Source organism: Thermobia domestica, chromosome 13 (assembly GCF_964235325.1).
Source record: "Thermobia domestica chromosome 13, izTheDome1.hap1.1, whole genome shotgun sequence".
Taxonomy (NCBI): domain Eukaryota; kingdom Metazoa; phylum Arthropoda; class Insecta; order Zygentoma; family Lepismatidae; genus Thermobia; species Thermobia domestica.
Window position 1 is genome coordinate 135,897,541 of NC_137466.1, and position 25,530 is coordinate 135,923,070.

The window sequence follows — 25,530 nt, forward strand, 5'->3', positions numbered from 1 at the left end:
TTTAATGAATAAATTTTGTACCTCATTAATCCTTTTAGGATTTCCACTTTTTGAGGTTAGCTACTGCTTCCTTACTATTTATCGTAGGATCATGCTTCATACCACGTTATTTGTTTTTTTTTTTTTTTTTTTTTCAGAATAGAGCATCCATTGCAATGGCACCAATCGTTTATCCGTATTATGCACCAGAAACGAGAAAATCGGAGAAAACCAGAAGTTTTTTTTTTTAATTTGCGTCACTGTGGTCCGGGCCTGGGTTCACGTAGGGATCTGAAAATCTCTTGAAAATGCGTAGTTGTGTACACAATGCGTATGCAAAATTTCAATCTTGTACCTTGAAAACAAAGGGCAGAAATTTTTGTTGAAAGTTTGAAGGTGACCCATATACATATACATATATATTCTAAAAATATACTACGTCATTGTTATTTGGCCTAGGGTCATGGTTCAAACACCATTTTCTTCAGTATAACACGTCTTTTCCAACGGTATCATTCAGATATTTATTTTTAATGCTCAGGTCCGCCTCTTCAGTTTCGGCATCTGAAGACTTTAACCGAAACGGGCTATCATCATCGCATTTTATTTTTCTTTAGCCTTTTTCATCATCCTTTATTTGCAATAATTGGAAAGAAGAGAGGGAACAAGGAAAAGGCTGGGAAGGACGAGAAAAGGGTATCATTCAGATGTCAGTATTATGCACCCCAACCGAAAAATTCGGGAAAAACGGAAATTTTTCAGAAAAAGTCACCCTCTCGGAATAGTTGCTTCCCTGGGGCCCGGGCCCAGGTTCACGTAGGGATCTAAAACATTTAGAAATACTCAAAGGTGCATACAATCTTTATGCAAAATTTCAATCTGATATCTTGAAAACTAAGGTCCTGAAAAATTTTTGAAATCTGCCTTAATAAAAAAAAATGTCACGCACCTCTGCCCCCACTTAGCGCCGCCAAGTTGACCATCCGGATCCAAAATGCATTTCAGGTGTTCTTTGCTCCATGTTTGACTTGATCAATAACAAAAAAGCGGCTTAAATGCCTGTTATAGGACCTAAATAAGCAGTCAAAAACAACACTACGCTATGGTAACAAAAGTTATCATAAATCCTAAAAAGGACAAAGATACGTAATACTTTATCAACTGTAGCGGCCTAAATCTTGATTATCATTAAGTTAACTGTTTACTTTATAGTAAAAGATTCACACGTTGTTGTTTTCTTCATTAATTCTGAAAATATACTGGTTATTACTATATGGGTCATAGATTTTCTGATTTGATTGCAGATTTGCCGCGTTTGGGTATCAGTATTGTAGCATATTTTTTCTATGAATTTTATATGTAACTTGTGTAATAACAGACTAAGTGTAACAGACTAAGTGTGTACAGTTTTACGAGGTATTCAGAAGTATTGGTAGTGTGAAGTGTTGCTTTTAGATGTTCTCGTTGTTATGTTGACGGGGACAGCATTTTCCGAGGGATCTCGGTGGCTCAATGATAGAGCGCTCACCTTTGGTGCATGGGGTCTTTGGCTCGATCCCAACTCCTTGTGAGCTTTGTGATGGAGAAATGCTGTCTGAGTGGGTGTTCTTAGTATTATCTACTTTCCTCTCATTTCACCCTTATTATCCATCTTGTCACCTTCTCCCTTAGCTTCGGTGCATAATCGTGGTTCGCTAAACTCCAACAACAATCACAATTTTTTCCATTGTGTAATAATTTCATCAATTCCTGTTTATATTAATTTGCCAGGATTCGTTACGAAATATGCCTATTTTTGTTCGTCCGGACGTTCATTCAACCCACTTACCAAGAGCAAAATGCGTTTTATTCATGTCCATGTACGCGACAGATATTGGGAAATTACAAATAACATAGCAAGCTTCGTACGTCCAACGTAGGCTAACGATTGGCATGGTTAGGAATTGGAAATTGCGAAAATAAAGATGAAAAGGATGTTGGCCCTGAGTAATTTAAATTGTATGTTGACCAATCAGCAATTTGCAGTCATTTATCCAACGCTGTCGACCTAGTATTCGTAACTACAATTTTACTTCTTTCGTCGGGGTTACGTTCGCAATTGAATTCATTGTTAGCAAATGCTCGGCTAAGTGATTAATTACAACATAGGGTTAAAGTCGGCAATTGGTTGATCTACCGTCTCCCACTGTTGGGTCAACTCTCTATTGATAGAAAGGGAGTATGTTTAAAAACAGGTTTTTCTAAACACAGCAGGAGAATTTGGTTAGGTTAATAATGACTAAACCGTGATTAATTTGGATAGCTACTAAATTTTACAAAGGCGTTACGAATGAAACGAAATCTTTGAGTTTTACGTCCCACGGTTATGCCTGTTAGGCTAAAGGAGACGGTAATGATATGAAATGAGTGAAATGATGGAATGAAGAAAGTGGGACGAAACGAGAGAACCCCGAGGAAACCCACGCACACGGTGTTTGTCCACCACAAAGTTCACTTGGCGCGAGGTGGGACGAATCAGGGACCCCAAGCACCAGAGGTGAAGGCTCTACCACTGAGCCATCGCGGCTCCAAAAGAAAGGCGTTATTGGATACATTTTTGATAATCATGGGTTTGTCAAACCCCTAATATAACGCTAATCATGCGTAAGAATGACTCGGAGTACAGTCCTAAAAGTCAAATTAGATAAAAGAAAAATGGCATAATGACATAACATAAATATGAGCGTAGGAACAGAGAATGATATAGACAATGTTCTATTGATTATATATCACTACATCTAGATTTTCTCAGTTAAAAGTAAAAACTATCATCACTACACTAGTCCATGAGAGCTAGACTAGTACAAAGTGTTTTTTAATAATGCATTGCAATCTTTCGTTGCCTTCTGTACTTTCTTTCATACAGTTCAAAATATAAGGCGTGTATTTCTTGTTTGTTCACAAAACTGTTTTATTGCAGGAAAGCTGTCCGAGCCACAGTCGTGCTGGTACCACTATTTGGTCTCCATACACTGGTAACCATCTACAGACCAGAGAGCGGCGCATGTGAGTGGAGAGAGGCTTATCTCTATGTAGACTATCTACTTGACGGTCTACAAGGATTTCTGGTCTCACTTATATTCTGCTACCTCAACGGAGAGGTGAGCTGATAAGTTAACTCATTTGCTGTAGATAGGTAGACAGTTATAAAATCATACAATTGAATATATAATAAGTATAGATGTTGTTATACCTAGGTATATGTTCGTTTACTACCAGGTCCTTCCAGTCTTGTTTTAAATCTCCGTTACTCTTGAGTTATAAGCTTCACTGTAATCTTTGCCTAACAACTCAGAATACGTGTATATATTGTTCTAGTTTCTCATACAACTAAGACTAGAAAACATTTACTTACTTGTAACAATACTATTTTAAGACTTGCAGAGAACTTTATTCTTAGTACAAACAGGTTTTTCTCAAAATGACCAAGAAGACTACCTCTAACTACTCCACTTCATTCAATAATGCGCAACGTTATCAACATTAATGACAACTTAAGCTTTAAGTGTACACGTACAGTCTTGTTCAAAAAATCTTGACCAGTCATCTTTCTTTAGAAGTCGTATTCTAGCAGTGCCGTGCCGTGGAAAACCAGCTCCCTGGGCGAGAGTATACGACGGCGCCCCCATACATATATTCCAAGTATTTTTTCTCTTTTTCCATTTTTCTTTCAAATTTTTCGCCCCCTTACTTCGGCGCCCGGGGCCATCGCCCCTTTCCCCCCTTCCGCACGTCACGGTACTGTATTATAGCAACAGTATGTGGAAAGTTCTAAAACTTTGTATCAATCAGACAAAGAAATCCATAGTTATTTGATTTAATAATAACTATAGGTAAGAGTGCAGTACTTTTCAAAAAGAAAGAAACAATGGACACATTTTTAAAATAAGATTGTACAACTGTAACATTAAGTGAAAGCGTTCCTATATTATCTATTATTACTTCTTTTTAATCATTTACGTTTGCAAGCTGCCTTCTTCGTTTATTATTTGTTGTTGTGCCCAATCTTTAGTCTCTCTAAACACTCAAGTTGATTAAAATCGTGCTTGATTAAACCTCTAATTGTTTATTTATTCTAATCAGGGCCAGCCTTAGAGCTTACGAGGTGCGGGACCCAATTGGGAACAAGTGAACACTTTGGAGCAAAAACCCGTCAAGTCCAAAAAGTGAAAGTGTAAAGGAGATAGCTTCACAGTTTCAGCTATTTTTTTTTTTTTTACCGAAATCCAGAATATCGTTATCTTCGGCTGTTTTCAAAAAAAAAAAAAAAAAAAAAAGCCTCGTAGTGGCCAAACGATCAGTGATTTGTGGTTGTGCCCATTGAAACTTTTTTGAGAAACACAATATCTACAACATATCACGGTTTCAAGCAATTCCATCGAAATCCAATTTCCATTAGGATTGTGCGGGGTCCTTTGTCATTTCGAAGGGGGCACTGCCTCCTGCAACCCTTTTCTCATAAAAATTACAAAACACGTATTTCCTACTTTAAAGTTATCTTTGCATTGGCAGAGTTTCGTTTCTTTAATGTGACCCTTTTAATCAAGGGGGCCTTTTGTTTTTAAAAAGGACCCTTTGCCTCCCTTAACATATTTGTCGAAAGAAACAAAAATACGTGTCGATTTATTTTCGGTCTAGTATATATGTGCCAAGTTTAAAGAAAATCAGATAATGAGAAACACTTGTGAAACTACCTCCTTTACACTTTCACTTTTTGGACCTGACGAGTTTTTGCCCCAAAGTCTTCAATTTTGGTCGAATCTAGGTTCCCAGCCTATTTACAATTGTCTGTACTTTTGATAAGCCGAAAGTGTTGCACGGAGCCCAATTGGAAGCAATCGGTCCAACCGGCTTAAATCTGGCCCTAGAGCACGTTCATCTTCAGGATCGTCCATAGTCATTTTCAAATTATTAAGTTGAGGCAATACAAGTTAAGTTGCAATTAAATTGTAACAATACATTACTGTAGAAATATATTCAAGTGTTAACACTCAAATATAAATATGTTTGCAGACGCCCATTGGGTTATTTTTAAATCATTTAATTGAAACAATGCGATTTAAAGTTGCAATTAAATCGTTTTTAAATCTACAAATTGCCTGCGCATTAGCGGCATTTACTGGTAGCATGTAGCGACATATATTAGATTGACCTTGTATTACTAGGAATTAACCTCACACAGACTAGTATGTTTTTGTATTGCAAATATTTAAATAGGATTTTGGAAAACTGCCTTACACATACAAGAATACGATAGTTTAATATATTACCAATGATGACTTATCTTGAGGTATATTGAAAAAAAATCTAGATGATATTCTCAAGTTTAAAAATATGTTTTCTTGAAGATATACGCGTATTAGTACCTGCGTTTTGAGAGGGGAATATTCTTCAATTTTTTCTTTAAATTGAAAGAAGATTATAAGGATTTAATTCTATTGATTTGTTCTTCAAACCTATTAAGAATGTCCTTTGCTGCTTTAGAAAAGAATTACAGAAAATATAGTATTATTTAAACTGGCATCGCTACGGTTAATTCGATTATATCCTAGTTGATTTGAAGTTCTTCTTTCAACTTCTGCATTCTTACTTCTGATGAGAGATCTTGCATTATACGTGACAATAGTGAAGTACGCAAAACGAGGTCTCAGGGTTTATACCTTCCCCTTGAGTAAGAAATTATGGAAAAAGAAGCATCTACAATATTAAAATATGTATACAGTATACACAAAAAATTACGCTTGTCCTAAAAGGATGTGAAATTGAGTATTTGAATCCCCTTAATAAAATGCTATGTACGCCGTTGTCTAGCAATGATCAGTTTTAAATGACGACCTAGGGTCTTATTTCATACCATTCTTTGCAATAATTGTGGAGCGTAATGAAACGCAAAACGTAGAAATATCAATTATACCTGCTTCGTTTATTATCCCAAACTAAATGGCAAATTTTGCCTTGCGTTGACATAAATCGTTAAGGAATATGGATCCCTAATCAGTAACTCTGTGTATTCTTAGCACCCTCCCTACATATATTTATTTATTTCCTCCAACAGAGAGATCTCTCCAATTACAGGAGGTGAACACAATTGATTATATTATTACGGTATATTATTATAATAATAACAAGTAAAACAGAAATTTATAAATGAAAATGAAACTAAAAATAGTAAAAATATTAAACTGGTAATGAGCAAATACAGTACATAACTTTCTATGCAGATATTCCATAGATCTATGCTTACATCTTATGAACTATAAGCTCACATTCTCAATCTAGAAATGGTCATACATACATAATACATATATACACTTACATGTATATGCATATGCATACATCAATATTATACATAAAATATATATGCACGAATACACAACGTATTTATCTATTGCATTTCATATGTACACATTCATGTGCTCATCATGGGTAATGTACTTCTGTACATTACAAACAAATATTAAAATAATTTTAATGTGATTATAGTAGTTAATATACTAATATATAATATTAATTACTTTTTCTGATTCAACTTAATTTAGCGCAGATACTTGCTCAATAACTCCGTAAAAATTTTTCTTTCAAACTTCAGTCAAAGTCATCGATACTTTCAAACTTTGTTGGTTTGGTCACAGTATTCCAAGAAATAACATATTTATATACAAACTCATTTTTCACGCTGGCAGCCACATTGGATTACAGATTATACTCTTTGATATTTTGTATATATCTACTATTAACCATAAACGTTCGCTTCTCCAACACCAGTGGTGTGAGCTGGATATGCGTTCGATACATAGTGCGGCATTTTGAACTCAGGATGTTGCGTTTTTGAACATTTTGCATATTTTAGTCACTTACTAATCAACATTAATGTCAAATTTGTTTTCGTAGCTTCAGCAGTTTGGTATGCTCATTCTTCCGATATAGGTTTTAAACGGTCATCTTGGATTCAAGGTGGCAATAGATTTTCAATTAAGCTTTTGTTTACATTTTGACCCACCGCAATTATGGACAGGGTTGTCGTAGAAAGTCGAGATGCGCTCCGTCTTCTTTCACTTAACAACAGCTTTCAAACGATGTCCTACCTCTCTTGCCATTTGAAACTTTTTAGTTGGACCCCACCTGGGACCATGTGGGGACCCTGGGACAAGACGTTTTCACTTTAATCGTTGTACTTTGAAAATAATGCCATACATCCTTTCCTGTTTTCACATTTGTCTTACCGTTTCCGATTTATATGGGTGACCATGGACTTTTCAATTAAGTTTTCGTTTACACTTTAACACATCGCCATTTTGCACAGGGTTGTTGTAGAGAGTCGAGACTTGCTGCATTTTCTTTCATTTTACAACAGCTTTCAAATGATGTGCCACTTAACCCCCCTTGCCATTTGAAAATTTTGAGTTGGACCCCGTCTGGGACCCTGCGGGGGACCCTGGGACAAAGTTTTTACCCCAAAAATGTTTGTCGTTGAAAATGATGAGATACGTGTTGGCCGAGTTTTCCACTTACTCAACCGTTTTCGAAGAAATGACTCGATTCAAACTATTATGCCAGGTAAATTTTTTGTAGTTCTTACATTACAAAATATGTTGTAACTCACGATATTCCGCTCGGTGGCACGTATAACTTGGGAATTCATCTAGTTATAACATATCAATTGGAAACACAATTGTCTCGTTCGGATCTCAGCGGAGCCACTGAGTGACCCTTCCTTGTTAGACTTTTTGATTTTTTGTTGAGGATTGAGTATAGCCCGCTCCCCCAAGTGATTTTTAACGAATCATAGTGATTCTAACGATTCATACTAGTTCATAAAGAATCGGAATCGCATGTTATAAAGATTTAAGATGTAAAACTTGCGGTTAGGAAGCTTTAGTATAAGTAGTAGTAGTAGTAGTAGCGGTAGTAGTAGTAGTTAGTACCAATAGTAGTAGTAGTAGTGGTAGTTAGTAGCAATAGTAGTAGTAGTAGTAGTAGGAACGGGTTAGAAGCCCCGCAGGGGTTGGTTGGGTTCTGTTCTCGATATAAGTAGTAGTAGTAGTAGTAGTAGTAGTAGTAGTAGTAGTAGTAGTAGTAGTAGTAGTAGTAGTAGTAGTAGTAGTAGTAGTAGTAGCAGTAGTAGTAGTAGTGACTCTTCCAGTTCCGGTGACAAAGAACTGGGGGAGCGGGCTATACACAAGCCTTTGTTGAATTTAATATACTGCAAAAACTCACTGTTACGGAATTTACCATTTACTGTTTTAAATAAAGACATTTCTTGCACAAGAACACATCTATCCGAAAAAGTTCTATAATTGAATTCACCCAGTAGTCTGGAATACGAAGTTTTATTAGCAACTGCAGGTTATCTAGTTTTCTTGTAGTATAGGTACCTTAAAAACCTTTTCTGAATTGCTTCTAATTGATTGCTTTGAATTACGTATTTCGTAGTCCAGATCACTAAGGCGTACTCCATCTTTGATCTTACAATACTTTTAAAAAGAGTTCCTATGACATCAATGTTTGTAAACATTTTCGTGTTTCCTATAATAAATTCTAATTGCTTAAAAGCGTTATGTGTTACCAACAAAGTATATTTATTAAAAGACATATCACAGCTGAAAATAATACCTAAATCTTTATATGTATATGCACGTTCCAATACTTTGTTGTCTATCATGTAGGATTTAATTTTAGTTGGCCTTCTTTGTTTTGAAAAAATCATGAATTTATATTTGTTGGTATTAAAATATAATTTATTTTCTGTACTCCATTGATATATATATTATTTAGATCCTCATTCAGTTTCAATACGTCTTGATTTTCCTGTATGTCTTTTGCTGGTGCACAAATTATGGCTATAGGCCGATAATGTTCTATTTTACTTTTATCTCCATTTTTAAAGATTCGTAATTTTAGGTTTTAAGTATTAAATTGAAAAGTATAGGCAGTGGTTCTAGTAGTATTTCCGAACATGCTTTTATCATATATGGAAGAATTCCATCTGGCCCACATGCACTTTTAGGTTTTAACTTTTTAATAGCTTTCCTATACTCTTCATTCGACACTTTATCAATTACTAAGCAGTTGCTTACCTCCATATATTTCTTCCTCAGGAGGGTTGTAGAATGAAATATTTGTATCATATACTGATTGAAAATAATTTACAAAACCATCAGCAATGAGTTTGTTTGTGTTCAACGTATTACAGTTTAACGTTATACTACTATTTTCACTTCTGTTATTCTTCTGTTTACATTTTATATAGGACCAGAAAGATTTTACACCTTCTTAGAACTCAATTTTGCTTTCCTTAATATAATGTTCATAAGGGGCCTATGATTTTCTTTGTATCCCTCCTTATCTCCCTATACATATTTTTATTATGTTCTGAGCCTTTCATTTGTTTTCTATAGTATTCTTTTAATTTTAATTTGTTTATTGTCTCTTTTGTAAACCAACACGGATATTTTCTCATACTATTGTGCTGCCAAAATGTCTTGAGCCGTGGCAAAAATGCGAACTAAAGCTCACACCCTCACACACCCACGCGTTGAGAAATAAGGGTTCAGCTGTTGCTAAACGAGAGAAAGCGAGTGGAATTCCTTCTGCCGATAGCGGCGCTTGCAACAGAAGACTAGGGATCAAGTCAATATGGCATATCTTTAGCTACCTTTTTGCGTTTTAGGAACTGTATCAATGATTATTTTATTTATTATCTCATAAAATGCGTTAGTTGCATCATCAACATTATTAAATTGTTTTAAAACCGACCAGTCAACTTCTCGAATTAATTGATATAGTTTTAAAAAATTAGCTTTCTGGAAGTTGAATACAACTTTTGTTTAATTTTTTAGTGGATAATTTTGCCCTTTAAACAGAATAGTGATTTCTAGTGCAGGATGATGGTTATCTTCATTTATAATTGGCAATTCATTTCTTTGTACAATACCATCCGAAATATTACTAAACAATAAATCTAAAGTTCTACAAAAATATTTTCAATATTGTTTAAAGAACGAAGATTTCTACGGCTTAAAAAGTAGCTAAGGAGCGATAGCATTCGCCGTCGTTCAAGGAATTATAATCTGTACCAGTAACTAGTGGTAGATTAAAGTCTCCAGCCACTAATATGGTACTTCCTTTAGGCAAGTCATTTTCTTCAAATCTTTGAGAGAAATTTAGACCAGGTGCAAGTACCTTAACACATTTTTTCAAGATAATTATGAATCTCAATATTAGTGGCTACAAACTTGTGTTTAATTGCTATGAGTACTCCACCACCTATTTTTTATTCAGTCTATTCTTCCTATATACTTTATAATCGTAGTCAAACATTTCTGAGTCGACAGTATCAGGTTTAAGCCATGTTTCTGTTAATATAATTATATCATAATCACATTATGCAGCATTTACATATACTTCGTTTTTGTCCTTAATCCTCTAATATTTTGATAGTAGATATTTAACGTACTTCTGTCAGTACTAACAATCAGTTTCTATGTAATTTACAAAAATGTTTTACGACAATGCGATTACATCTAATATTTTTAACTGTATCACAGAATCTCCTTGACTTTTTCTCAAGGATACTCGCCCTACATTATCTACCTATAAGAAGGCATGACCTTTCTTGCGTTTCAATTTTCTCGCGTTTCCAAAATTTTTTCTACAATATGCAGTTAAGCTCTGATTAATATATACAAAACCTTCATTCATATAGCCTAGTTGATTTATACTCAGATTTCTCTTTACTTTCCTTCTAGCTAAAAATTTGTCTTTATCTTCTCTTCTTACAAATTTGACAATAATGCCACTATCTGTTTGATGCGAAAGTTTCTTAAGCCATGCTTTCTATATTTTGTGATTAGTGAAAGAGTTTGTTGGAGGCATTTATTTGGTCATAAGATCACAGTGCTGACTAATAATGTTGATCAACTCTTCCTGGTTTCTGTCCACTCCTCGATCATTTATGAAACTTGTAGTTCGTTGTAGACAGGAAGTGTCCATTACAGGGAGATAGGGTAAGATCTTAGGTGGTTGATTGGAATTATTAGATTTGACCAAAAAAAAAAAAAAAAAAATGATGTTGGCAATACGGATCTACATGGCTCAGGCTTAGACTACAGGACATAATCAACTCAGTTTTACATACATGAGTGACAACTTCGAATTTTGTCTGTAAATTTGAAAATATACTCGATTTTCTTCAAGTCGTTGGTAAGAGATAAATAAGCAATAAAAATGAATATGTTTATGAGGAAGTAGAACAGACGAGCATTTTTTTTTCCTAAATTACTCATTTCTTAAATTCGAACCTTTGTTTGTTTTGTGTTGTTTTATTCCATTATCAAACAATCTTGGGCCAAACCGGAGAGAAGAAACGGAAGCATGTTTAGATTTTGGGCTGTAACCAAAATTTTAAATTCAGAGCAAGGTCGATTAAGCCTTTAAAACAAAATAACAATGGAAGGGGAGGAAAGATACAGGAATGTAAATAAACTCTGCTCTTTGTGCTAGAATATTTGGATATAGAGAGTTCACATAATTGAATTACAATATTAAACTATATGAGCCTTATGGAGAGACGTTTTGACATAAGATTAGCGACATACTAAAGGCTTGACTACTGCAGGAAACATATTAGGCCTTATGCAGAGTAGTTCTAAGGCGTGGTTAGTGCCATACTAAAGAGTTCGACTAACATGTTTCTTGCAGTAGTCAGGCCTTTAGTATGACGCTAATCATATGTCAAAACGACTCTGCGTAAGGCCTATTACGTTTGTCGAACTCTTTAGTATGGAACTAACCATGCGTCAGAACGACTCTGCATAAGGCCCTATACGTTTAGGGATACCTCTAACCATTAGTTTAACCTTTAATTACATAAAACACATATTAATTAAGCCTATATGAATTACTGTAGTTAATTTGCAAACTACTGATAATGTGTTACTTTATCCATCTGCAGTAACTTATTAGTGGAGGAAAATTTTCTTTCGAAAGTATTAAGTAGGGGTATTTCTACCCCAACCTCAGGATTTCACAGCCTGCTTTAAAACGACCATTAAGCCGTGAAAAATTTTGCATTTTAATAGTTCAGTAAAATATTGTTATATTACTGTTTTTTTTTTTTTTTTTTTTTTTTTAATATTAAACAGCAAACTTCTCCGTCTCTGTGTTACACTCATCTGCTAATGATAAACAGTCAGACTAATAGATGTTACTGTCTACGATATCCTTTGCCTGCCTAACGCTAATGTGTTTGCTACCTGCGCTATCGCTTACCTGCCTGACCCTAATGTATTCGCTACCTGCGCTATCGCTTACCTGCCTGACCCTAATGTATTCGCTACCTGCGCTTTCGCTTGCCTGCCTGACGCAAATGTATTCGCTATTTGCGCTATTAAGTGTTAAACTATACAGTCATTTTTTAGATTTATTTGCAATTTAAAAACTGTATATTGTTTCAAATTTATTTATTTCATAATAGGACAAGGGTCATAACCATTTTTTTAGATTTAAGCCTAATATTTCATATGTAACTTCATGTTTAGCCACCCAATACCCTACTTGCATGTATTTGATACAAATATGGTTTCATGAGTATAGCCACTCCTATTTTGTTCGTGAATACAGAGCAAAAATAATATTGAATGTATTATTTAGGCTTGCACGTATTTTGATAATGCAGTGCGCCGATGGCTCGAGAGGAACAATCAGTAAATAATAAAGAAAAAGGAGTGTTTTTTAAAAACTTATTTTAATGGTTTTAACTTCAGACAAGCAGGAAAACACAACTATCGAATCAAAAAGTTGATGATAATAATATAGCTGACAAATCACATAGAAAAACATTTAGAACTTTATTAACCAGTACTTTACGTAAGCATTTTAGCATAAAATGTTTTCGTTCTCATGCTAACAAACAGTGAGATTGATCTCTCATTGAAGAACTTCGTTTGACAATTGATGTTGAGGTAGTTTATCAAGTGCAATCACCTGTCATATTACCCTAGCAGCTGTGTGATAGATAGGCGATTTGTTTCAATAGATAGGTAGCGCATTTCGACAGGCTTTTGTTTTTCAAGTTATCTCCATATTCCCTCTTTTCTTTCACTCTCTCTGTCTCTCTCTTTCCTACACATACATATGCATTTGATTTGTCGCCGGAATCAATACCATCGTCCGTCATTTGTTTAACGAGCATGTTTATCGCTTATGCGTTATGGCTGATGATAAGTGAGAGAGAAATTGTTCAGCTCGTTATTCCAGATTTTCTCTTTCGGGATAAATAAAATGATGAATTGTAGTTCTTGCAAACGTAACAACAAAACGAAGCAAGTTCGGTCCGTCATTTGCTTTTTTAAGACTGCACCTAATTCGCCCGATTGATATTAGAATTGATATATAACTAAAATATGTTTAATAAAACATTTCAAACGGTACCAAATTTAATTCGAGTAGGATGGAACCAATCCTCAACTAAAAATACGTATGGTCCAAGTTTTTTTTTTTTTTTTTTTTTTTTTTGTTCTTTTAGTGTAACTTCTTCTCAACCAATAACAATAGACAAAACCTACAATATAGATACAGAAAATGCAAAAATCACGAAAGTTTTCCATTTTTAGACTTTTGTAAAGGTTACAAATGTTCAAATTGGTCAAATTGCTTACATATTCTCTTTGACTATTTTGTAACATTGTAGCTTGTGTTGTATTTAATAACTAAAAGTTACAATAATTATAAAGAATAATAAATCAAATGACAGAATTAATATGCTTATACTTTCTCTTTTCGAAATGAATGCATTAAGAATTTATGGTCGTTTGAACTTCGTGAGAAAGTAAATTTTTCTTTCACACTGTTGTAATATGAAAACTCGTATTTTAAGTTCTTATAATCAAATGACGTTACATTGAATTTTAAAAAAAAAATATTCTCTTGTATGCCAGTCGGCATTTTTGCCAATCCCAAACATTTCAGTATTCGCACGCTACCCTAGCCAGCTGTTTCAAGTTAGTCATGGAAAATGTACAGATAAATTTGGGCAAGTCTTTAATTTGCCCATTTGATGTCGAAAACAGAACCTAACCAACCCCTGCGGGGCTTCTAACCTGTTCCTACTACTACTACTACTACTTTCACTGACAGAACCCAATCAACCCCTGTGGAGCTTCTAACCCGTTCCTACTACTACTACTACTACTTTTACTAACAAAACCCAACCAACCCCTGCGGGGCTTGTAACCCATTCCTATTACTACAACTACTACTACTTTTACCACTACTACTACTTATACTATGGATCCATATAGTAAAACTGCACACTTATTTTAATGAAAAAAGTGTTATGATTTTTTTTTAACAAAAACTTTCCTTGGGCCGGGTTTGAACCCACGCCAAAAGCGACTTTAATTACTAGACAACTTGGTAAATCACTCTTTGAGTATTACTTTCAATATTATTTTAATGAAAAAGAAAGCGTTATAAAAATTTCCTTGGGCCGGGTTTGAACCCACGCCAAAAGCAACTACCGTTACTAACCCGCTCGGCTACGAAGGCAGACAGTAAGTGTCGTTTGCTTTCTACTATATGTATGTCACGATTCTATCTGTATAGACCAATAAGATCAGAGGAAACCTGAAACGTTTGGGATCCGCAATTATGCTGCCAGTCGAGGAATACAGATAACAGGAAGATTCCTTGTTACTAAACACGATTAATTTTAAAAAGTTAAGCATGGTTTTTCATATTGGTTGTGATTAAGAATGATGATGATGATTTGGAGTTTAACGTCCCGTTCAGCAACGAGGCTATATGAGACGTGGACCTACTGATTAACGTGGAATCCGAACCACATGAGCTCCCACCGGGAATCGAACCCGGGTCTCCCACGCCAAAGGAGCGTACGCTAACCGCTTAGCCATGAAGAAGTTCTTGATTAAGAATGAATTGGATTAAGAAATGCAGATGTATGATTTTAATGCAGAGATACATTGATTGTATTGATATCAAATATGACTTCTAAGACTTCGCGTACAAATCTTCATTGTCTGTCACAATGGTATCTTTCCATTATCGTTCAAAAAAAAAATCGCCACACTGTCTTATTTCTTCAGGTAGGTATATCATTAATTTTACATATTAATGTGCTGAATATTCTTTGAATTCGCGGAAAATTGGAATATTTTATCAATTAAATCTTTCCATTTTCATTCATTGAGCCATATAAAAATTTATCACTTCACAACAACCACTTTTTATAAAAATTACAAAGAAAGAAAATATAATGCGAAAAATAATCTTTAGGTAGGCATCCTCAAAAATTTAAAGAAAATATACTTCTCAAACCCAATAATAACCGTTCTAATGAGAAGTAGTTGTATCATGTATACTCCACGCAGAGAAGTTTGGTTTGTATGACGTGATATTTTCTCAAAGGTTGCTACCACTTCCGGTTTTAGTTGAGAGATTAGAGTGGGAATGGAATATATATTCTTGAGACGTTAAATTGACTATAGAAAACCACTTTTCGTGTATCACTACAGTTTCTTCTCTGTAGCGATCAACGTTAAAACCGGAAATGATTGATTTCAGCCATTTCCAGTTTGAATAGAGGTCTACGATAGAGTGACCAGATTTAGAAAATAAAAAATGGGGTACTGGCATAATTTGATAGTCATTGTTCTGTCGTTATTTATGCCAGCGAAAATGAAGCCACTCGTGAAAGAAGGACAAGAACCCTTTGTAATTAATAATGATGATTTCTAGTATGCAGTATAGTTCCCAGAAAAGTTTTACTAATTAACAATCTTTCCGCTTCTAAACAGTAATTGTATATTGTTTGAGAAATGAATTACGTCATGGGAAAAGCACAAGTAACAAATAAAAATGTTAATGTATTTACTCGTAATTTATTACGAACACCGAGGGAAAAAAAATATCTTGATGCTTGTTAACCTAACCAAATCAGTATTTAAAAGCCTTGACCGTCGTCAGATAATAAAGTTGGGACGGGAGTGCGTAAAGGAAGGCCTCTTCCGGTATAATTGATTGGAAGTTTGATTAATATACGAGGGCAAGTCAATAAGAACTGCAATATTTTCTATTTCCAGTTTGGCTCTATGGCATTGTATGCTCACCACACGCTCGGTGTCACCATTGGCTTCGCCTGTGGTAGGTTGTAGCGTTATCAGAACAAACCGTTTTGCGCTGTTGCGAAGTAAATATGGTCACGTCACTCTCTGTGTACACAAAAGAAGAACAGCCTTCTGTTATTTTTTTATTTTTTTATTTTTATTTTTATTTTTATTTTATTTTTTATTTTTATTTTTTTATTTTTATTTTTATTTTTATTTTTTTTATTTTTTTATTTTTTTTATTTTTATTTATTTATTTATTTATTTATTTTTTGTCGTCTGAAGGTGTATACGGAACGAAAATTCATGGAAGACTTTCAGTACAATACGGTGACAGTGTATTGCCACAGCGAAGTGTTTACTAATGGATTGAACATTTCAAAAGTGGTCGAATGAGCGTGAAGGGTGAGGAAGGAGCACGGCGTCCAGCTATAGCAATAACTGATGACATTATTGAATGAATCCATGCCTTGATTTTGAATAACAGACCAGTAACTGTTGATGGTAATCATATGCAGATTAGTCATGGTTCTGCATATGAAGTCATACGTAACAGGCTCAACTTTCATGAAGTCTGTGCGAGATGGATTTCGAAAAAACTCGATGAAGAGCACAAGCGAAACCGTGTGAGAATCTGTCAGCACTTACTGGATCGTTATGTTAAAGAAGGTGAAGCGTTTCTCAGAAGTGGATTCATTACTTTGAACCAGAGAGCAAACACCAGAGCATGGAATGGAAGCACGTCGCATCTCCCGTCAAGAAGAAATTCAAGATTCAACCTTCTGCAGGGAAAGTGATGCTCACATTGATTTGGGACTCACAAGGGCCAATCCTGGAACAATAACCTACAAAAGATGCCAACAATAAACAGTACACGGTACAGTGATATGCTGCTAAGCAAGTGAAGCCTGCAATTCGTAATAAATGCAGAGGTCGATTGTCCAAAGGCGTTCTTGCGTTGCACGACAATGCGCTCCACACAATGCCGCCACACCGCTCAAACTCTTCAGACGCTGCATTTCAAGGCATTGAAGCATCCTGCATACAGCACCGAACTCATCCCGTCGGTATCGGTTTGGTCCACATAAACATGGTCTCAAAGGCCATCGATTCAGCTCCGATCAACAGGTGAAGGAAACGGTTCAGTCGTGGCTTGTTGCGCAGCCTTTTTTTTTTTTTTTTTTTTTTTAAGAGAGTATCGGAAAGCTTGTGCAACGGTGGACCAAGTGCATTGAAAAGGAGGGAGACTATGTTGAAAAATTATAATGATAAAAGCATTGTATTCTTGTGGTAATAAATAATAAAAAAAATTATGGCAAATATTTATTGATTTACCCTCGTGTATACGTGAATGATCCTTAACTAAAAGTCTGATTAAAATATAATGATTTTCAGGAAAATCACTATGAAGTGCGTGGTCATTTAGATTACCAAAATTGAACTGCTAGTGTTTCTCAAAACATTGATTTGAATTTTTGTGTTCAAATTCTTGACCGGAAGAGGATTATTTCATAATTTGCTGTTTTGTTTCAATTTTTTTAGCACGTAGAATAAGTAATGATTTCAGAGATTTTCCCTGTAGGGGGCTCGAAATAAACAGAATGCGAAAATATTGACCCTGATTGATCCCAAACTGAGAAATATACCAGCAATTTCTTTGCTTCAGGACAAAATTTCTCCCAGGGCTACCTCCTGAAATCATCACTATTTAAAATTATTCCTTGAATGAGTGAGTAATTCATAGTTAGGCTACATTTTCGCTTGAAAGAAATTAATATCGAAATTATTATTGTTAACAATCATCAAACCAATCTACAACTACGTTTCATAACTACAGTGGCAGATTACTTTAGTAAGATAAGAATTAAACATTGGAAACGTTTCATACAACACATCAATGCATTAGAGTACTCATGGGACTTAGATATATTCATCTTTGGGATCAAATGGCCAAAGCATTTGGTTATGACTGGACTTGAGTTTAGCGTCAATGCTCCTACCAGAAATATAGCGTGGTTCTCCCGCGCCCAAGATGCATATGATAATCATATAGCCACGAGAGAATTCTAAGTTTGGTTACGACTTTGATCCATGGTGGAGTGCTTGCCCCCAACACAAAGTGGTGCCGTCTTATATAGCCTTGGAGTTAAAAAATTGAAGGCCAATCAATTAGTCAATTGAAAATACATACATAATCTACATCAAAGACGCATACATATATCAAAGACCCCCTCTTGATACATATTTCTTAGTGCATTTTATTTTATGCAGATGACTAATTTATAGACATACGTGTATTACGCAGATCTTGTGTTACTTCTTAGTTTTATATAGATCAAATGGAGTGATGTAGAAAAGCTTAAACTGCAGCATATCTATGCGTTATATTACGGTTTCAGTCACTTTGTGCTATCGTGTGAGTATTAGAAAAAAATGGCCTTGGTGTAATTTGTCGACTCAGTATGGCCCGCAACTAGAGGAAGCTAGGGGGCCTGGCCCCTCCAGATCTTAATACAAATTTCTATTATTAATACAGAAAACACAATTCAGATATTTGTAAGAGTATTTTTAATGACCTGCTCCCCCTCCCAAACCTCTGTGGCTCGTTTCGGGCCTGGTACTGTCCCTAATCTTCTGTAGATAAGTTTTAATATCGTTCTTATTGTGGATAAAGAAACAACTATAGATTTGGTATAATCGATATAAACACACACACACACACACACACACATATATATATATATATATATATAATCCTCTTTTACAAGACTTACGAAAAAATACATATAAAAGAAATGCAGATAATTATTAATGGATAACAATTAAAATAAATCAAGCAATTGAAATATTTAAGCCTTATTTTAGAATCCAAGCTACTACGGAAATCTTGTTTACAATATTTATCTAATGAAGTAACTAAATACTCTAATATCTTGAAAAGTATCTGCGCAAAAAAAAAAAAAAAAAAAAAAAACTCAACTCAACCTCATGTTCTCAATAAAATCAATCAACAAATATTCACAGCAAAAACACTACTACGGATCTATGTTTTACAACTCTCATCAATCAAGTTTTTATACCAAAATACAGAGAATGCAATATGATACAACTACAACTACGATTATATTATCACAACTAGCTTTCTGCCCAAAAAATGCAATTCTCGAGGCCATGATGAATTTCTTTAGAAATAAAAAAAATCAGTTTACGGCTATATATATATTTTTTAATTTCTCGTGTGGTGAAAACTGTCCTAAATCATAAATTAGAAACTTTGGAAATCTTGAATCAAAATAAAAAATAAAAAAACTACCTTATCAAAATTCGTTACCCTGGATCTTCAAAGTTTTTATGGACATCAAAGAACTTCATTCAAGTATTGCAAAAGCTCCAACAATTCCAGCGTATTGATTTCAGTATGACATTAACTTAATCAAAATACCAGCTATTATTCCACATTATGTATATACAATATCATAAATATGAAAACTTACCTAATATGTATCAAAATATCTGGAAATTCTACTTAGATTCTCTACCTAAAGATTGCTAACTGATTTTTACAGACTCATCCAAACAAAAGAACAAAAATATGGGAGCTCCGTTTGTAATCCCTTATTTGCAAATTCAGAAGCAATTTAAATTACCTTGTAACAGATCCATTTTTGAAGGGGAAGCTTTCGCAATAAGAAAGGCCTTTTTATATCCTAAAAAAATTCAACCTCAAACATATTTGTATCTGTGCAGATGCTCTGAGTGTCATAACAGCTTTAAATAAAACTCAATGGATCTTACAAACTTTTTGGAATCTTACTGATTAAAAAAACAGCTTTTGACATTATTTTACTTTATACTAAGGCTCATGTTCCAATAGAAGTGGATCATGTTGTAGACCGCTTATGTAAAAATACAGTATCTATGGGTATCAATATTAATATTCAGATTTCTTTTCACAACTTTAAACAACTTATCAGAACTGAAACGAAAGAATTGATCAGTCAATGGAAAAGGAAAATAAGAGAATGTCTGGGCATACATTACTGGTCTCTCGCTGACGTCTTGGAAGAAAATACATGAGATTTATTAAGTACTTGGTCAAAATCAAAAATACTCTTATTCTGTCGGATAATTTTTAGCACAGCTTTAACACCGGAAAAAGCTCTTTATCATACGGAAAAAAGATACGAATCTCTGCTGGTGCTTACAAGAAATAGGAACTCCAAATCGCTTAATACTCTATTGTGGGTTATTTTAACAAGAAAAAAAAATTATACCACATTTACTAAAATGCTTTCATATTTTCCCAATCATAGTTGGTATGATAGTTGCTTCCAGAAGTTGGAATCTTATTAAGATGTTTTTACAATTCATCCAGGACAACAATTTAAACCTATAAAAAATTAATTTAAAAAATCATATGCATAAGTTTTCATGTAAATTTAAACCCTCACAAGAAATTAAAGGAATGACTGGGAAATGACTGCCACTATCTTAGTTGGAATTCAATATGTTATTGTTAGTTTGATGTAACGCTTTTCGGTCAGAAACAATGAAAGTTCACTAGCATTTGTCTCTCAGTGATTCCATTTACAGTTCAGTGTTGAGGACTCTCACCTTATTTATATTTCATCCTCAATCTTACTATTGTAATAGGAAGAAGGCTATTAGAACTAAATATTCTAGCCTATGAAGACGGCATCTTCGGGGACCGAAATGGAAATGAAAAAGTATGTTTTATCTCTGATTTTATTTCACTATTGCAACGGAAAGGGGTAAACATCAATTAGAATTTCCGGTTTCGATATTAATCCTTTCACTGCGGAATTAAATTATCGGGTGATTCTTGAGAAAAGGCAGTTATACAGCAAACAATGAAATTCCTTATTTTCTTTAAATTTGGTTTTAAGACATTTTATATTAAAGTTACACTTCAAATTTTAGTATTGTTATTGTCGAATATATTATAAAAAAGAAATCATATGCAAAACAGAAGTAACGTGTTGTGAATAGTTCAAATTCACAAAAAGTAATATTGTCTAGTGCTAACACACTATATTTAAATACATAAATTGTATAATTGGCTTAATATTTTAAATTTTAGGCCTATAAATGAAATATAGGCCTAAAAGATCACATATAGAAAAGATAGCATATGAATATTTCAAATTAAATTTTCTGTCCAATTAGCTACCGTCAAACCCGTAAACATGCCTCAAGAGAATAAAGCAAGACTTTCGTAATCACTCGTATTTCAGTGCCCTAGCTCAAAGAGATCGTTGCCACCAGTAGGCAGCACAATGCAACGCATTATCGTTACAAAATGTTCCGTATACAATGAGCGACTGAAGTCAAATATCGCAGCGAAATACGAGTATAAACGAAAATAGAAGTTGTGGATTAAATTTCGCAGCCAAAGGTAAAAATTATCGTTCGACTAAGGTCGAATTTCGCAGCAAAGGAGTTAATCTCCATAGAGCAAAAGCAGGAGAAGATAGGAATTAATGGCTATTGATATGCATTGAGCCAAACAAGTTCTATGTTTGATCTTATTCCTGTACAACCAGAAATTATAAATGTACCGTTTCAAATTTGAGTGTTTAACTCCGTATTTTGTAAGTCTATCGTAATTTCACGCTGTGAAACGAAACTAACTTTTTTTTTAAAGTTCCACAGTTATGCATCGAAGCAAAGGGAGACGATAATAATAAGATTCATATAATGGTGGAATGACGAAAGTTGAAGGAAAACACGAGAATCCCAAGAAAAATCACGCATATGGTGTTTACTCATCACAAAGTTACCATGGCGGGAGCTGGGGTCGAACCAAGGTTCCACATGCCAGAGATTAGCGCTCTACCACTGATCCATCGTTAATCTGTCCACTGTATTGTTACAATAGCTATAAATCTGAGAATTGACTGCATGCCAGCGTCATCTATTTGCATCAGGGAGGCAGGCAATGCAGGTGGCGATACCTATTAGCGCGACTCTAAACTATTAGAAATTAACGTTACACACAGACTGGTATGTTTTGCTTTTATATTTCACAAAATCATATTGTGAGATACATCAAATTTTGAAGTTGTGTATTAATATCACATTACTAAAGTGAGGTGTTAAATTAATACAGTATGTGAGCATCAATATAGAGTCTATTACCTCCAAGTTAAGAAAAAATACATATAGAGGGCGAACCAAAAATAAAGTAATAATTCATTCTTATGGAATAAATTTTCACTTCTTACAGATCAATGGAAATTTGGTTCAAAATTTAAAATAATTTAGAAAATTTATATATATATATATATATATATATATATATATATATATATATATATATATATATATATATATATATATATATATATATATATATATATATACAGAGTGTGTCCCAAATTACTGTGTCCACTATTTCAATGCTCATATAGTGCAGTTGCTTGGCACAAAAATATTTCTATTCCGGATACCAGCATGAAACTTGGCACATTTATTAATTATAACATGTTGAATGAAAATCCGCCGGGACACAAAACCGATGATCACCCCGTCGGACAGAATTCAAGATGGCGTTCAAAATGGCGTCACAAACTGAAAATACTCCAATTTTGCCGTTCTTCGGGCCAGTTTATATGTTCATTGGCAAACTAAATTCAAATAACGCGCTTTTAAAAATATTAAGGTAATAGATTTACAAATATAAAGAATTATGGCATATTTACATCCATTTTAATGCAAAATTAAACATGCTATTTACTGTAATAACAATGAAAAAATCGTTTTTAAAATTTTGAATGACGTGTTCAGACCTTATAAGTAAATCCAAAGGTATTATTGTAGTTATGTATTAACTATGTGTTTTAAAGTAATCTCATGTTGTTAAAGTAATCTCAGTAATCTCATGTATTAGTTGATGCTAGAGCGACATCAACTGGACGAGCAGAATCGCTTCTATCGTGCTCTCATGTCAAACGCGCTCGCTATGCTCACCAAGTAACAGTGGCTGCACTATATATTTTGAAAACAGAAGCATACGAAGCATATAAATATATCAATGTCTCTGAAGGAATGTCATATTTAGATTTTAACGAATGGTGTAATCTACGCAATGAAGAATCTCCGCAATTTATTTTCTGGTCAATAACTATGGAACTACAGATTCTATTGCTCTCTTTCTTACAAAGTGTGCGTGGAGGAAATTTTGTACAATTCAAAACTATTCTGTTGTTTTAGATCACACAAACTATGCCCGCTGGTTGCTAGTTTTCATCAAAACACTGAAAGAACTGGAGATGCGCCATCCGTTTATATATAAAGAATTCATGAAAGGCAAATTCGTAAGTCAGAAGAGCAATCGAGCATTTTCAGCAATGGCGGATGACCATTTGCATGAGCAAAATAACAAACAAGTTAAAGGAATTGGTGGAGCAATAGGACTTTTTGACAAACCTGCTGCACTTTTGAAACGGATGGTTGCAGGACCAGATGTTGTAAGAATGATATCTGACTTTGAAGAACAGTTTTCAGTTTTCGATGGTGAAGAAGATGCAGGTGATGAAAATGACGTAAAGCATAAGGAAAGCAGCAAAGCTTTTGGAAAGATATAAGGAACACGTTTTAGATGTTGTAGCTTCCTTTAAAAACTATAGTAAACCGTTTGAAGAAGATATATTAACAACAGCAGTTAGCAAAATATGTGCAACAAAAGATGCAGAGAAGTCGGTCAGAGAAGCCAGGAATCTTGGAAGATGTCTGTATGAAAATTTTGTACAAGAGAGGTTGATTGAAGCGAAAACATGAATTCATACAGTAATTAAAAGGTGTAATTTAGTGTTATTTAACAGCAGAATGACAAAGGGGAAATATACACTTCAAATGCAAACAACAGTCCTTAAAAAGGACGCAAATATATTATGCAAATTGTATGTGGCGAGTCAAATTAGCGAACCTGACGTTTCAACATTTTCTTCTCACGAAACTCACCCATATACTCCCTCTATTAGCGAGTTCGGCAAACTTCGCAAACCATCAAGAAAGTCTGACATTATTACCTGTTTATCTTCAGATGTTTGTGAGAATCATGACGGTGACTGTAGTATTTCATTTTGCTCGGCTATTGTTATAGATGGTGCTGCCCTTATATGTACATTCTCTTACTCCAGGTTAATCTAAAACATTTGGAGAATTCGCAATCAAAATATTTCGACCTGCCGTAGAATCTCATCTGCAGAAATTGATAGTGTTAATGTAGTATTTGAGAGATACTTGGCAAGAAATCTCGCTAACACTAGTTTGAAACGAGTTTCTGGAGAAAAAATGTTAATCAAAAGAACACCATTCCCAAGGGTATTTAGGAAATTTTTGCAAGTTGATGAAAATAAAAAGCAATTTCCCACTTACTTGCTTCTGAAATTGAATCACTGGAAGTTGGTTGTAAGGTTGTTATTTGCACTGATGAAGACCTCATAATTTGCGTAGGATCCTACCATAACAACAACCGTCTCCTTGTTCACATGGAGAGGGAGATACAACAATTCTTCTACATGTGAAAAATGCAGTTTTATGTGGCCACAAAAATGTTGTAATTTCAACAGTAGATTCAGATGTAATAATAATTGCTGCAACGGCCCTGAAGAAGTTTCAGGCTCTCGATTTGCAGAACTTGTACTTTATTTACGGTGTTGGGAAAAACAGAAACAGTTTTCACTCTGTGAAATGTTACAAAATGTATATCTTGAAAGTTGTGAAGCATTGCCGTTTTTTCATGCTTACACGGGTTGTGACACAGTATCTTCTTTTCATGGGGTTAGTAAAACTAAAGCTTGGAATGTGTGGAAGACACTGCCAGAACTAACGGACGTCTTTATTCGATTGTCTACCTCATTCATTTTATCTGATGATGATTTTGATATGATACAGTATTTTACAGTGCTTCTGTATGACACAATCAGCGCAACAAAAATAGTCAATGAATGCAGAAGGATACTTTTCACACAGAAGAATAGATCCCTTGAAAATATACTACTGGAGATGCTTTAAGATATCACTTGAAAAGAACAATGTTTCAAGCCAATGTTTGGAGACAGTGTCTACAGCGTCTGCCTGACATTCCTGATGTTACCGACTGGGAATGGAAAGTCTCAGATTCCCCACCATTGCTTACACCATTATGGTCAGTTCTTTCAGAAGTATCAATGAAATGTTCGGAATTACCCTGCTGCTACTGCAAAACAATGTATATGAACCAATGCAAATATCAAAGCTTGAACATGCGGTGTACCGCCTTATGCTCTTGCAATGGACAATGTATACAGTGAGTGAGTTATTGATAGATGAGACTTAGACAAGTATTAAAATAGAGTACTCTTTAAAATTGTTCCCAATTTCT

General features: G+C 34.5%; 1 protein-coding gene across 2 annotated transcripts in view; it reads left to right on the forward strand.

Moving 5' to 3' along the window:
• The window catches only part of LOC145668536 (calcitonin gene-related peptide type 1 receptor-like), a 1,245,332-nt gene that overhangs the window by 1,198,052 nt on the left and 21,750 nt on the right, over window positions 1–25,530 (forward strand). For both annotated transcript variants that reach the window (XR_014128034.1, XM_081736520.1), the window contains exon 13: window positions 2,939–3,119. Coding sequence is in view for 1 of the 2 variants with exons in the window: in XM_081736520.1 (XP_081592646.1) it covers window positions 2,939–3,119 (181 nt within the window). In the remaining variant the exon portion in view is untranslated. The remainder of the gene's footprint in view (window positions 1–2,938; window positions 3,120–25,530) is intronic.